Source organism: Dermochelys coriacea, chromosome 7, assembly GCF_009764565.3.
Source record: "Dermochelys coriacea isolate rDerCor1 chromosome 7, rDerCor1.pri.v4, whole genome shotgun sequence".
Taxonomy (NCBI): Eukaryota; Metazoa; Chordata; order Testudines; family Dermochelyidae; genus Dermochelys; species Dermochelys coriacea.
This window is the reverse complement of record NC_050074.1, coordinates 76,957,559-76,973,362: the sequence shown is the minus strand read 5'-3', so window position 1 is coordinate 76,973,362 and position 15,804 is coordinate 76,957,559. Positions and strand designations below refer to the sequence as shown.

At 38.8% G+C, this 15,804-nt stretch overlaps 1 protein-coding gene across 45 annotated transcripts in view; it reads left to right on the top strand.

Moving 5' to 3' along the window:
• Positions 1–15,804, top strand: part of ANK3 (ankyrin 3) — a 540,818-nt gene that overhangs the window by 461,262 nt on the left and 63,752 nt on the right. For 23 of the 45 annotated variants that reach the window (XM_043519064.1, XM_043519067.1, XM_043519066.1 and 20 more), the window contains 3 exons: positions 3,249–3,355; positions 9,854–10,078; positions 13,355–13,509. In XM_043519064.1, coding sequence (XP_043374999.1) covers positions 3,249–3,355; positions 9,854–10,078; positions 13,355–13,509 — 487 coding nt within the window. Of the gene's footprint in view, positions 1–3,248; positions 3,356–5,835; positions 5,869–9,853; positions 10,079–10,825; positions 10,925–13,354; positions 13,510–15,804 lie in introns of all 45 variants that reach the window. The other 22 variants (XM_043519042.1, XM_043519041.1, XM_043519036.1 and 19 more) reach the window with 3 other exon arrangements.

Here is a 15,804-nt window from a genome sequence, read left to right as displayed (position 1 = left end):
TCTTTGCTTGTATTTGTTGGATTTATTACTAGAACTGATATTCCCATTTAAAAGGATTCGTTTTAAAATTACCTTTAATGCCAATATATAAAGTAGGAACCAATACATTATTCCCAATGCAGAAATGTTTTCCTTCTCAGCGTAGACTTGAGACTTGTGTTCAAAGCAGTTCATAAGATTTAGGTCTAAAAAACATAAGATAAAAGATCAGATTTGTGCGGTCAGAAAGTAGTTGCTGTCTTTATTCATGTTTTGGATACAACCAGAACTATTTTATTTATGAGAAGCACTAAAATTTTGAGCAGAGTGATCTACCCAACCATTAGACAGGCTTTTCTTTTGGTACTGAGTGACAAGCACGTTGACTTAGATCAGGGGTGGGCAAACTATGGCCTGCGGGCCGCATCCAGCCCTTCAGACGTTTTAATCCAGCCCTTGAGCTCCCGTTGTGGAGCAGGGTCCAGGGCTTTCCCCGATCTGGTGCTCCAGCTGGGAAGTGGGATCAGGGGCTTGCCCCTCTCCATGCGGCTCCTGGAAGCAGTAGCATGTCCGACCTCCAGCTCCTACACATAGGCGCAGCCAGGGGGCTCCGCATGCTGCCCCACCCCAAGCGCTCCCAGGATAACTTAACCACAGCTTCCATTGTCCAGGAACAGTGGCCAATGGGAGCTACAGGGGTGGCACCTGCAGACAGGACAGAGCGCAGAACTGCCTGGCCAAGCCTCCACATAGGAGCCAGTGGGGGGACATGCCGCTGCTTCCGGGAGCTGCTTGAGGTAAGTGCCAGCTAGAGCCTGCACCCCTAGCTCCCTCCTAAGCCCCAACTCCCTGCCCCAGCCCTGATTCCCCTCCCACCCTCCTGCAGCCCCAACCCCTCATCCCCACCCAGAGCCCACATCCCAGCCTCCTGCTCCAGCCCTGAGCCTCTTCCCACACCCTGAGCTCCTCATTTTTGGCCCTACCCCAGAGCCCGCACCTCCAGCCGGAACCCTCACCCCCTCCCACACCCCGACCCCAATCCCCAATTTCATGAGATTCGTGGCCCACCATACAATTTCCATAACCAGATGTGGCCCTCGGGTCAAAAAGTTTGTCCACCCCTGACTTAGATTGATGTCTGACAGTGCTTCCTGCGTGTTTTAGTGGCATTCACATCTTGCATTCCTCTCAGAAAATATGCCCATGCAGTATTTGATGATTTAAACGGTATAATTGGTTTAAAAAAAAAAGTTCAGCCGTGGTGCACTTCACCAACACAATGCGAAAGAATATATAGAACCACGACAAGGCATTGTCCCCAAAATGCCTCTATATGGGACGTGAAAACTGAAGTGAGTTACTGCCCTGAAGAGAAAGTTCTTTTGAGTTCTACTTAATTCCTGCAAAAAGGACAATTTTTCTCTGTGATGCAGTAACACTTTAGGGGCCCAGCTGAAAGTCTGTCGGTATTGTTCCAGTTTGATTGACTTATCAATATTTGACAAGCTATGTAATTCATTATGACTAAGGCTCTGTGTTTGTCACTGTTTCCGTGACTTCTGCAGCAGCTGGTGCAACTGACCCGGGAGCCACCTGAGCAACTCAGGCAGCCCCTGGGCCAGTTGCACTGGCTGCTGCTTAGGCATATCTCGCCCCACCGCCCAGTAGCAGGAGTTGGGGGGGGTGGCGGTTGGGGTGCTGGACTCCCCGGAAGAGCGACAGGAACTCCCCTCCCTCAGCTCCTAGCGCCACGTGCTGCCTCTGCCCGCAGACACTATCCCCGCAGCTCCCATTGGCCGTGGTTCCCCGCTAATGGGAGTTACAGAACAGGGGCTTGGGGCAGAGTGGAGGCAGCGTATGGAATTCAGGAGCTGGGTAGGGAGCCTGCCCCAACCACACCAAACCTCCCCCACGGTGTCCCCAGATTGCCCCCCCTCCAAGCACCTGCGGCACCCCCTCTCCCCTCCAGCACTTGCAGCGCCCACCCCCAAGCATCAAAGCATCTGCACCCCCCCCCAAACACCTGCAGTGCCCCTGGGCCATCCCCCCAAGCACCCACAGTGCCCCCAGGCCGTCCTCCCAAGCATGATCCCCCCCCCCAGTTTTAGTCAGAGGTACATAGTAAAAGTCATGGACAGGTCAGGGGCCATGAATTTTTGTTTACTGCCTGTGACCTGTCCATGACTTTTATTAAAAATAGCTGTGACTAAAACGTAGCCTTAATTATGACTGTAGGGGACCAATACTGTGCAGAGTTAAACAATGTTTAAGTGCGTGACTAGGGGGAACAGCCTTTCATAAAAAATTCCCAGGATAACTCAACCAATACAAAAAGCAAATACTACATAGGTTGGCATGCTGGAGGCCTGATCCTGCAGTTCTAATGCAAGCTAAACATCCAGTTAAGTCAATAGGAGCTTTGCCCAAGTAAGGATTGTAAGCAGAGCCATCTCTTGGGTATGGCAAATCGGGGTGACCGCTCCAGGCCCAGTGCTTTGGGGGGCTCCGCGCTTCGATAACATTCTGAGAAGGCAGGTGGGAAGGTGAGGCAGGTGAGCGGGCTGAGGAGCCGAACGGGGAGGCGAGTGGCAGGTTGGTGGGGGGAGGAGCCCCCCTACCAGAACCTCCCCCTCCCCCAGCGCCTCCTGCCCGCCGGTGGCCCCGCTGATCAGCACCTTCCACTCCCTCCCAGTGCCTACTCTCTGCTGCGGATCACATGTTTCGTGGCGTTGGGAGGTGCTGGTTGTGAAGGGAGCTTTGGGGAGAGGGCAGAACTGGGCGGGGAAGAGGCAGGATGGGGGTGGGGCCTGGGCAGAGGCAGGGGGAGCATACCCCAGCAGATTAGGAACTCAGCGCCTATGATCCTGGGGCTGCGATATCCAACCCTTAGAGTTGGCCCAGATTACAAGACTTAACCCTAGGTGGATTTCCCAGGAATTTTCTGCACAAGCAAACAGTTTTCCATAGCTTTTTCTTGACCTTGCATGTAAACACAAATTGGACAAAAGTGTGTGAGAGAGAGCTGTAATTAGGGATGGAGCAAAAGCAGGAAAAAGGAAACTTAAAGTGCTGTAGGATTCATTGAACCTGCTTTGAGAATTCTGTGTTTCCAAGGTCAGTAATTTGCTGCTGCTAGAGCAGAGAAATGTCAGTAGGAGTGTGTGCAGAGGAAGTAATTCTAACTGTAAAATTGAGTTGAGATGTGCTGGGCAGAAATGTTTGACTTTTTCATGCTGATTTTAAATATCTGTTTGTTTATCTTTTTGAAGCACCTGACATTTCCAAGGGAATTTGATTCTGATTCTCTCAGACATTATAGCTGGGCTGCAGACACCTTGGACAATGTTAACCTTGTCTCAAGTCCCATCCATTCTGGGTAGGTCATTTAACAGATTTCCTTTGTCATTAAGTGTGAAACTGTACTGTTATGCGGACATTATAACCTACTGAAATTGCTGGTAATAGTTCCAGTCCTCCTCCAGTTAAAGCCAATGGCAAAACTCTCATTGACTTCAATGAGAACAGGGTCAGGATAAAAGTAAATCAAGAATTACATAGAAAGAAAAACTTGTATTTCAGCTTTCCACTAGGTTTCATTGAGACGTGGGCATGAACTTGTGAGACGGGCAGGGATTTAATCAAAGGCCTCTCATAGTGTTAATAGGAGTTGTGAGCTCAAGTCCTGCATCTCATCATGAAAATTTTCCTCCATGCTTAATTTCTTAGGTGCAAGGAAAAGCTGAAATCCCACAGAGATCTTCCTTAAATAAGCTTGTTTTGCTTTTTCTGTTGCTTACGCTTTGCTTTTAAATGTTTTAGGATGATTTTAGTTATGTTGTATTACATTATTCTAAATATGAAATTAGAGAAATGATGTTATGCTGCACTTGTTCACTTTTCCATAAAAAATGAGAGCTCGTAATTTAATCTTTTGTTTTATTTGCACCAAACCTTCCTTTTTCCCACCCCCCACAAAAAATTCTTTTGATGTTAATTACATGATTCACTTACCAATAAAGCATCACTATTAGTACAGTGTTACTTAATGGTACCACAAGTAATTGAGATACGGGTGATGTCTGAAATGCATATTGTAGAATTTTCCAGTTAAAAAGTATAAATAACCAAAGGGAATTCTGTGTCACACATAGGATTACCTAATATCAATATTTGTAGTAAAATTTTCAACAAGAACAGGAAACAAAATCCTGTATTCCTTTTCACTGATTTCTGCCGGCTCCCTCCTCACACACGTACATTTTATGACTAGCTTCACTTATTATAATGTAAAGGGTGCATTTAAACCAACAAACTCCAAGAGATTCAGAGTTAAGGGTAAGGTCCCAGTTCAGCCAAGCACTTAAGCATGTACCTAAGCAGAGTACAAATATAAAAGATGAGGACTAACAGGTAGAATTATAGGTCTCAATCCAGCAAAGTACCTGAGCGTGTGCTTAACATTGAAGTCAGAGCTTCAAGGAGATTTAGCTCTAAGACTAAAAATTTACCCATTAGTATTGTTATTTTAGCTGGAATTGCCCTCCTGCAGAGACCCTAACAATCATGGACAATTTTGCATGGGCTTGACCCTGCATTCCTTGCATATCTAAAATTCCCAGCCATTTTTTAGTGTCCTTCTACAACTCCATCTGCAGAGTACTTGCCAACTTTGTGCTCCCAGATTAGGGAGAGCAAGGCACAATCATCTCCCGCTTGGCTATCCCTTTTCCCCACATACACATACTCAGAAGAAATGATCTAAAATTAATCCCATGTTCTTAGTTCACCCCAAAAAAAAGGGGGGGGGGAGATTTTAGTGCGCAAGGAATGGAAGATCAAGCCCCAAATCACTGAACATTCGCAAAGGAGGGAATTATGGCATTAATTTAGAATCTTCTGGCTTTTCTCATTTTAAGCCACGGTATTTTTTTTTTTAATGTTGTTCTTTGAGTTTAGGTAAGTCTTTCTACCAGTGTGTGCTTGCATCTTTCCCTTAATAATCATTACACTGCTCAGAAATCTGCCAAGAAACCTACGACCTACAGATGGGTAAAGCACAAATTTGCTGGAGTAAACAACATAGGATCTTATGACTTAAATTTTTCAGTTGTAACCCTGTATACCCACTTCTCCCCATGTCTGCATGTTGCATCTTTTGAACCCTTGGTTTCCTTGGCTCAATGAAAGAATTAGAACACCAACATTGACATTATTATAATAAGAAACACAGAAGACCTGGATCCTAAGCTGTAAATGTACCATACATTAGATTAAGCACAGTACATTCCCGTATCTATAAACTTTCAAAAATTCAATTTGAAGAGAAATTTAATGACTGGCTTACAGGAGTTACATCTTTTTCAAATGCTTAGCTATATATATCTTCATATACTGTACTTTGGAAAACAAACTGCTGTATGCAAGCACAATAGTTGATTTTCCAAGATACACAGTGAAGCATGCTTGTCGGTATAACACAAATTGAAAGAACCCATGTCACATTAAATTCTGTGTTGATCTATGATAGGCACAAAAGTATATGGTGTCTTTTCAGTTCTCCAAGCACTCATGCAACTCCCAGGAATGCTAATGGAAGTTATAGGCCAATACTGAGAGGAGACATGACCCTTAAATAAATGGGAAATATTTTTTTCAGTGTACAGCGTATTGTGTATTACAAAATGTGATGTATATAAAATGGAAGCCAAATCATTTTTAAAGTTGGCCCTCAAATGCATTGCTTTCATTATTTTTCTGATGGTTACTTTTCTTTGGCTAATCAGAGACATTTTCTGTTGCTTGCTTCTAATTATCTTATATTAATTTTTCCCATTTGCTTTCTAAATTATTTTGCAGCTATTCCTCTCCACTTCCCCAGTATGATTCAAGGTGATAACTATGTCCTTTCTGTGAATCCTCATTTTGTTTTATTTATGTCAACTCTCTGTCCACAGTCAAAGTGTGCGTAGATGTTTGTAGTTCATCCTCTTATATCTTCTGTCTTTTGTTTATTTTAAAGTAGAAATGTTCACTCTTTAGCTTTTAGCTTTGTATTTTAGAGATCATAATTTAGCTGACCTTATTAGACAGGCCTTAAATTAGGTAAACATCAGTTACTAATCCTTTCAATAGAAACAGTGCATGAAGCATTATTTAAAAATATTATTCACAATAATTGTTTTTAAAAGGGAAAATCACCACTTTGAAAACTAAATGAATAAAATGTTATTGGCAATAAATACATTTTTCATATAGCCAGCAATGTGAAAATATTGGACTGTTAAGGCTTAGTACTGTATTTTATAGCATGTGCTCTTTTTGATCCTGCTTGGGTTTGCCACTAATGCACTGTTCAAGTGTAGCATATCAATCAGGTGAATAACATTGCCTTAATCTTTCCTTTTGTATGGGATTGTTTGATTACATGAATATCTTTTGTTATATAAATTAAGAATTGGGTTAAAATATACAAGTATCTGCATACATGACAGACAGTTTTCCTATCTGTGGTGCAACATACTAGGGCAGGAATAACCTGTATGAGATGTGAAGCAACCATGCCAGGGACCACCCTTGCCAAAACTCAGAGGCAAAGAGCTCCAGCCTTGTTGCTGTATGCCCTTCAGCAGCTCCCTCAGCGGCGTATTCACAAAGGGTACCTCTCTCGGGTTATGGGTGAACAGCGACAACAGTTGTGTTCCACTTGGCTGCTTCTTCTCTCTGTGTACACATATTTAATCTGAATTAGCCTCATACTTTTAGGTGGAAAAAATCAGGGAAACCTAAAAAGGCAAACAAAGCAAAACCGTAAAAGAGTCCACTTAATATTTCCCTCTCTGTGACCAAGGTCTGTGTGCCCTTGCTTAATATTTTACTTAGTTTTGTAAATTTTAATGGCAATACTCTCTGAAACCTTTTCACACCTTGACAGCAGCTGGCTTACTGCCCATTAGATTTGAAGATCATGCCATAGACATTTCCCTGAGTGTGCTCTGTGGAATCCTATTGATATCAGTGTTGGCCATCTACCAGACAGAGCAATCTTAGGAAGCAAGAGCAACATAAACATGTAGGGCAGGACATGAGATATTTAAGATAAATCACAGTTGGAAAACATAAGTGCTCTATGACCAAAGGAAGGTGATAAGCAAAGCTTCTAGCATCTTCAGAGCTTGTTGGTTAGAGCCTTATGTTAGCATACATACTATTGACTTCAACCTCACAAAGTCAAATAAGTTTAAAGCCAATAGATGAAGAATTAACTCACTGACCCAAAGGTCTAATTTCATTGTAATTTTTCATTAGTTGATACTGTCAAAAACCGTAGGTAAAGAAAAAAAGATAAGGTAGTATTGTAGAGAGAAAATATAGGATCTAAAAATAAAACATGTTTGTTATAATTATATATTGGAATCACAAATAGGAACTGATTAATAGGTGGATCCATTGAAACGTACTTTAGTGCATTTAAGTATGCAGATTTTGATATAAAGAGAATTTTTCACCCAAAACATTATAAAGGTAGAAAATGAATTTAAGTTGTCAATATTAAGGATTATCATCAGATATTTTATCATCAGATATTTTAAACTTCTAAAGTACTTTTATTGACATACAGATCTAAAACTTATAGAAAATGTTTGATTAGGTATTTTATGAGGACTTTTCACTCTCAGATATATTTATCTGTCATTCTATGTAAACAAAAGTTGACTGCTTTTACAGTAGGTAGGGATGAGCCCACTTGGAAAGTTCTGATCCAGATCTCAAGTCCCACAGAGTTATGGGGTTCTGATCTGATATGGAGGGCTGAGCCTATATCTACTTATATGAAGAGCATGTAAAATAAGGTGAATCAGTATTCCACACTTTGCTACTGTATTAAAGTCCTCAAACCTCATGAAACAGTAAGTAAAATAATAGTGTGAACCTATGGAAAGTTCATCACCTTCCCATCCTATGTAATCCTTTTTTCTTCAGCTTGAAAAAAACAAGGTAATTGATTTACCTATAACACAACCATTTTGTTTTTCTACTCCACATATTTGCTGTTTCCTTGCCCGTCAATTTATGTCCTATAAATCAAGAAATACAAGGGCCTGATTGTTCACCCATTTTGTGCAGACTTCTCCCACTGAAATCACTAAGAATTCTGAGTATGGAGAATTTTCAGGATTGGGCTGTACAGTTTAGCTCTTACTTTTGATATTTTGTCTGTGATCAAAAGGAAATATCAGTATCATACAGAAGCTATCATCTGTAGTTCCCAGTGCTCTGTGTGACCTTTCCCAGTGAACAACAGTCTCCATGGCTTCAAGAGGCTGTTGCCTTTCTATGGATTAAATTTATAGCTCTTGTTCTCACTAGAAGAAAGCTAAATTGCCAGAACTACAAAGCTGAATGGATTCATCTGTTAATTATTTTAAGGTTTAATCCTTAAGTGCAGGAAGGATGGAGAAAGCTGGAATCATGGAATTAAATTAACAGCTACTTCAAGGTTTGCACATCACACATAAGGAAACAAAACGTTATTTGTATGGAGAGTTAGTTTATGAACCATGCACCAGACATGTAGATCCACTACTGCAAGTTCTATTTAAAGATAATGTGGTAATGAAGAAATTGCATTGCATTATATTTGAAGAGGTGGGATGGTATTGCAGAGCCACTGAAGGGATTTGGGCTCCCAATTTCTGTGAATTTCTAATTGAACTTAGATAGCCAATAATAATAATTATTATATATATAATATGCAGATATGGGGTGCTTTATAAATAAAATAATAATTGGAGTCCTGAACAACAATAACAAAAACAAAATCGCTTAGCTGACTTTGAAAAACCTATTCATGGAACTAAGTAGGAGGTCAGGGTCTGCTGTCTGCTCTGGGACTAGCATCTACTTCTTGTGTTTTTGTCATTTGTGTCAAGAGCATTTAGAGATTTAGGATTAATAAATTTAATATCTTATAAAATGAAATAAATAATAATTTTAGAGTTTGTGTTTAATGTTAAAATAAATTATATTTTAATATCTCCTATTTTTAGAAAGTTTTAAATTTTTTTTATATTGCAGTTTCTGATATACAGAACTGATTTCCTTTTAATTATTTACAAAGTTACAGAAACCTGGAGAAAAAAAAACACAAGAGACAAGGATTTAGAGAGACAAAACACAATATTCCCTGTAGCCTAACCTGTTTACAACAGACATCCATGTCAATATGAAGAGTGGTGGAATAACTGATTTTAGAGTGGTATAAATGTATAGAAAATTGTATGCTTGAGGTTCTGATTCATACATATTCACCAGAACCATTTAATAACCTTGTTCATCACACCCACAGTGTCAGTGTTCAGATGGCAAAGTAGGAAAGTGTGCTTTCAAACGGGTTTATCCAAAGGCTTTAGAAAGACTGAGATCCAAATATAAAAACATGGATTTCTTTTGTCCTTAGCCTGTACTGATTGGTTGTCTTGTGCATGTGGGACTAGCTATTTTGAATTATAGAGTGTAGTAGAACATTTAGTAATAAAGAACCATTTTAATGAACTAATAATACACTAATAATTTACATACTCTCTTTAACCCTGAGTTTTCCCCCTAAATATTCAGTAGTACTTGAATCTTCCCATCATTATGCTACTAGACCATTAGAAATGTGTGAGTTTTGTTGATTATTGTTTAAATTTATAATTAAATTTAAAGAATCCTGCTAACAGTTATGGCATAGGGGGCATTTGTTTCTTAACGATCATGTTAGCTGATGCTTTCATTGTAATATTTTATTTTATTAGACTCTTCTTGATTTACATGAAGTTTTCCTTGTTTGATTTCTGACCATTTTAATGACATGTTCTCTCTTTCTCTACAGTTTTCTGGTTAGTTTTATGGTTGATGCACGTGGGGGCTCAATGAGGGGTAGTCGCCATCATGGAATGAGAATTATTATTCCACCACGCAAATGTACAGCACCCACCCGCATCACCTGCCGTTTGGTAAAGAGGCATAAACTGGCCAGCCCACCACCAATGGTTGAAGGAGAAGGATTAGCCAGTAGACTGGTAGAAATGGGGCCTGCAGGTGCACAGTTTTTAGGGTGAGTTGTTCTATGAATCTTACTGTTAACATTCATATTGCATCTTTCATTTCCTTCATCTTGTGGATGTAAGTAGTTAAATATTGGAACTACTTAATTTAAACAGTTACGGTAGGCCTCTGTACAGTAAACAGACTCAATTCTGACATTCTTACCCAGGAAAAAAATCTCTGATTTAACGGGAGTTTTGCCTGTTTAAAAACTACAGGTTGTGTCAAAAGTAAATAAAGGTATGAAAAAGCCAAATTCTGCACTCAACTATTCATGCCTAACTCCCTCTGAAGTCAGTCAGAGTCATGTATATGTATCCAAGGACAGAATTTAGCTCTCATTCTGTGTGATGAGTAGAATACCAGGTAAATATGACTTTCATAAGAAGTTTCACTATAATTATGTACCATTTTCCAAATGTAGAGCAGTATTCTCTACTTAGCGTGTGTGCATTTCACCCTCCAACACTAATGGGAGATGCACACCTACATCCAGTGGGGAAAGGACCACTGTGCATGATTCCAGATAACTTAATATAGAGCATCATTTAGTGCAAATGCTAGTAACTGACATTTTTCAAAGCTAAAATTAGGAGAAACAATCCACTATGATGTGGTTTTTTTTTTTTTTTAATTATCAATTTTGTTCATTACCATTAGTGGCACCCTGGTGAAAACTGCCGGTTCTGTCGGGAATGACAGTTTGTTCCTAATTTCCCCTTCTTGTTTCTTTTCCTGCTGCATGGATGTTATTCAGTAAACTGCATCTTCCTACCAATCCTCCCCCTCTAAATGAGGGTGAGAGCATGGTTAGCCGAATCCTGCAGCTTGGGCCTCAAGGAACAAAATTTATTGGGTAGGATGCTTATAGAAAAAATACAGAATGTCTACAGTTTTTTTCCTTTCTTTTGTTTTGTTTTTGTTTCCAATTTTTTGTCATTCCCATATTTTTTTTTCTACTTTCTAAAGCTTTCAGTTGATTTATGTCACTGAAAGAAAATCATAGTGGCTTGATTTATTATAGCTCTGCTACTGTAACTATCTTGTGCTTTAGGCATGTGAAATTCACTGCAAGCATTCTGCTTTCATAACTTGTGCTTTTGTAATTTTTTTAAATTTGAACTGTTTCAACTGCATCAAATACATTTTGATACACAATGAAAGCCCTTTAATTTCAATCTTGTGGTAGAGAAGGTATTTACAGGGTTTGAGTCAGTCTGTTTCAGGAGTAACTCTGTCAAATGTGGATGCATATGTTGTACCTATTTTTAAAATATGAGCATGTTCAGAAAGAATATAATTGATAAATTATTTCATTTAACAAGGCTGGAGAAATTATAACCTTTTAAAATTGAAGTAGGCATCAGGTTGAAAAAAATAAATATGAATTTTGGTACATTTTGGGAAAACAAATATAATAGCCAAACAAGTAGCAATGTTTATTCTAAAAAAAGTTAGAAAATATCCTCATTGTTTGCATTAGAACGTTATTGTGAAATTTATTTCATTATGTTTTTAAAATATTGCTTAGACTCTATTACTTAGAATACCTGTTTAATACCTTCTCACTGAGTATTCTTGTTAAACTTCATGCACAGAATTGTGTGGTTCCTAAATATTTACAGAGACAGTATCTGATATATTAACCTGCAAAGATTGTATTAAAATGTTTGTTAGTTCTTTTTAACTTGAGAAGCCCGTGTATACATTATCTTAGGAAAATAAATCCTTAAGAAACAATGTAATTGAATTTTTGGCATTCATCTACTGTAGGTGGTGGGATAAACCCTCTGCATTTCTATCAGCTATCAAAGGAGTAAGATCAGAATAACAGACTTTGGGTATTTTTAAAAGCATCTAAGAACATTAAAAGCATTAATGTTCTTAAATAATCTGCCTTTTTTCCTATTTTTATTAAAATTGCAATTGACTAATTCCTACTCCTTTTGTATTTAATGCAGAGAGATGGACTTAAAACTATTTTGTATCTTTATTAATATCAACTGTATCTATGGTTTTAGAGTGTTAGTCTATATCCGCAAAAAGCTGTATTTATGATTTCCATAGTTAGATTATTAATTGATTTGTTAATGTTTGCACAGCACTTTGAAGACATAAAGTGCTATCTAAGTGCCAAGTATTATTTTTCTCCATCTTCTAATGTTACTTTTAATGGAGTTACTATGAGAAGGTGAGGTTCTTTACAATCTCTGTAGGAAACCAATGATACTGTCTATTTAAATGTCTTAAAGCTGCATAATCCATAGTGGTTCATCTGTTGTATGATTGCAGTCAGTTTATTTTAACATATTTTAAAATACTTATCTTGTCTGTAAAATGTATAGCTAAAATGTCTATTTTGTTAAGGAATGGCACATGAAATGAATAGCAGTTTCTGTTGATTATTCACAGTAATAATTTAATTACGCACTTGAAGTCCTACGTGTAAGGCACGCTGTCAGGTAATTTAGGTGTAGTGTTTAAAAAAGTTGTTTCACGGTAGCTAATATCAATATATATTTCATTTTATTTAACCTAAAGAAAGCCATTTTGAAAGAATTTAAGCAATCTCCTGTAGTGTTTTCAGCACTGACATTGCAACTCTGGGCTAATGCATGAGAACCAGAAAGTGGAACAGAGTAGAAACAACCCATCTAGTATCACTAATCTGAGAGAACGAAGAGCCCTAAGTAATTGGTGAAAACCAAATTGGCTTTTTAAAATTTTCAGATTTTAGTACTTACAGGACTATGAAGTTGTTTTGTCATTTGTTTGTTTTAATGCCCATATACACACACAACTTCCATCTCAGTCAACAGAAGGTATATGTATATACCAGGACAGCAGAATTGTGTTTGAGACAGACTGTGTCCCTTTAAACACTCTGTCAAATATGCCCACCCATCTCTCACTAAAGTCCATGGAGTTGTGTGTGCATATCTGAGAACCAGGTTAAGCCACTTATATGTCAGGATAAATAAACACAGAAAATCATTTTTACCTTAGTTTCTGTGCATTTTTGTCATGTAAACAACTGTTTTGAAACTCTTGCTTATGTTCATAATAGTATAGGATCTGATTCATAAGCTACATATTAATAATATTTAATAGTTTTGTAGCAAAGGATTCTGCAGCTTTGGCAGTTTTTAAATCATTTGTACCATAACAATACTTATTATTGTCAAATTAACATAGTTTTAGTAAGGATTTAATATGTAGAGGAAAATCAAGATCAATGGGGAAAATGTATGTGATAAAAAGTAATATGGATTCCTTTTTTGTCTAGTCCTGTCATAGTGGAAATCCCACATTTTGGATCAATGCGAGGAAAAGAAAGAGAACTGATTGTCCTTCGCAGTGAAAATGGTGAAACATGGAAGGAACACCAGTATGACAGCAAACATGAAGACTTAAATGAAATTCTCAATGGCGTGGATGAAGGTAAACTTATTTAATCAAAGCTTTAACTGGGTTAATGTCAACAGGCAGAAAGCAGGGCTAATATAAAAATGTAATCTCTGCTATTTGACTTCTGGATAACACATGGTATTACAAAAATAAAATAATTAAATGAGCGTAGGGAGGAATTCTGTAGCATTGGCCTTAACTCACTCCCATCCCCAACCTCCAGCCACCCAGCCCCCACTTCCTCACAATGATGCACAACACTAAGCTTTTCTCTGAAGTCACTCTGGGTTTTCAAGCTTCCTTGTGACTTTAAAAATAAAATAACATATTTACCTAAAACACAACACTTCAGAAGAACATAGTGTCTGCACTGGGGAATAGTCCCATTATTAGGAAGAGTCAAATTAAGACAATCCAGGGTGTAGGCTCACCCCAAATAGGGCCTGTACCTGGCACTGCCTCTGGCTGTGGCCCTACTCTTGTGCCCATGGCCTCAACTTTACTTGGTATGGCGCTGGAATGATGCATCCACACAGATTCTCTTCTGAGCATCACCACACGTCCTTAGGAAGACTGGGCCTCCTGCTCTGTCAAGACATTGCTCACTCTCTATTTGGAGGTGGGTTGTGGTCATTCCTGAGGAAGAGAAGACTCAGCCTGCACCTAATTCAGCAGAGGACTCTGTTTGAAGGACCCCCTGCTAACACAACTTCAGCAGAGCCATGATGGGGTGGTGGCAATAAGGACCCAGCTGGCGTAGTAGTGGTGGTGGGGCTCTTGAGAAGCTGGTAGCAGAGTTAATCCATTGAAAGGAAAGAGGTAGTTCACACCCCACAGAACACTTGTTTCAAATGTCTGCAGCCTCAAGCAAACATCACCCATCACCTGTGTCAGGTGCTCCTCACAACCATGAGGACTAGAAGCACACCTTTTTAAAAATGAAAGCTTAGATACTTACGTCGTCATGTGACACCAAGAGCAGGGCTCTGGGTATTTCCCTGTTATGTCTCTGCCTTAATCCAGCCGTGTATCTATGCAATGTCCTTTCAATATATGCAGGTATTTACGCATCTGGAACCCACAAGGCCTGAAACCTCAAAATCCATTAGGTTTTACACTTAGTAACCCATTTCCTCCTGACTTGTAAGGGTATGCCATTGGGTTACCTGAGGTTGGTCTGTGGGCTGGACTTCCTGGTTTCTGCAGGAAGATATCATTACTCAGCTTCTCCCCCTGCTTTCAGGGCTTGAATACTTTCAAGGAACTTCACACAACTAATCTGCAGATGAAGAATTATTCGCTGGAAATCTTCAGCAAATAAATTCTGAAAAGTGAAAAGTTAGTGAAAACTGATGAACAGATAATTTTAACAGAAAAACACTGTATTTAGTGATTAAATTATTTACTACAAATTATTCACCCAGATCTACGTAAAAATGAAATGTCTGTAGTTCAGTATGTCATCACATACTGCTGTACTTTGTTTTTAATTATTTCCCCTTAAATCATTTCCAAATGCATATTGTGTTAGAAAAAGAAGACTAAGTATTATTTTCTGTACTCAGATAAACCACCCTCATAACACTATATTCTGTGTGACACCAAATATATCCGTAAGACTTGAGTGATATATCCACATGTCCACGATTCTCTTCAGATTATGCTGAATCTGTTGCTAAAGGGTTTCCACTGAGTTCTTAAAGAGTAGATATAAAATCCAGTGACTAGGTTATTGTTTTCTTTAAAGCATCTAAAATAAATACATTAAAACTTCCTACATTCAGGAGTTTGTGGGAAGAGCACAGAATGGCTCCATGGTAATAGAGATGGGAAAGGATTTCAACAAATTTTCTTTTCTTACCTTTCAGTTTTGAATATGTTTATGACACCAAAAAGCATGAGTTTTGTTGACCCTTTCAGGCATTGCTAATGCTATTGTCTCTAACTGTGATAGAGATTGGATGTTAAACAGCAATCTCAATTTTGCCATAGGAGGAAGCTTCTTAAATAATTTTCAAGTATTTCCTGCGGCATAGTAAGGTTTCTAACTATACTTTTCATATTATCAGATCTTTTATATATCTTTTGCTGATATTCCACTGCAACAGCATTTCGTATCTGAACATGCAAAAAGTATCCCATGATTCTGTGTATAATTTTTGGCTTAAATTTTTTTATAGAAAGTCACCATCTGTTTGGGCACAGTTGTAGTTAGGGGAAAACTTAAAGCCATTAGTAGCAAATAACCAGATTGTAGAGGGCAGCAGCAAATGTAACCTGTATGAAGCCTCTGCTTCAATAAAGGTTTTTCTTTCTTGAGCAGGTGAA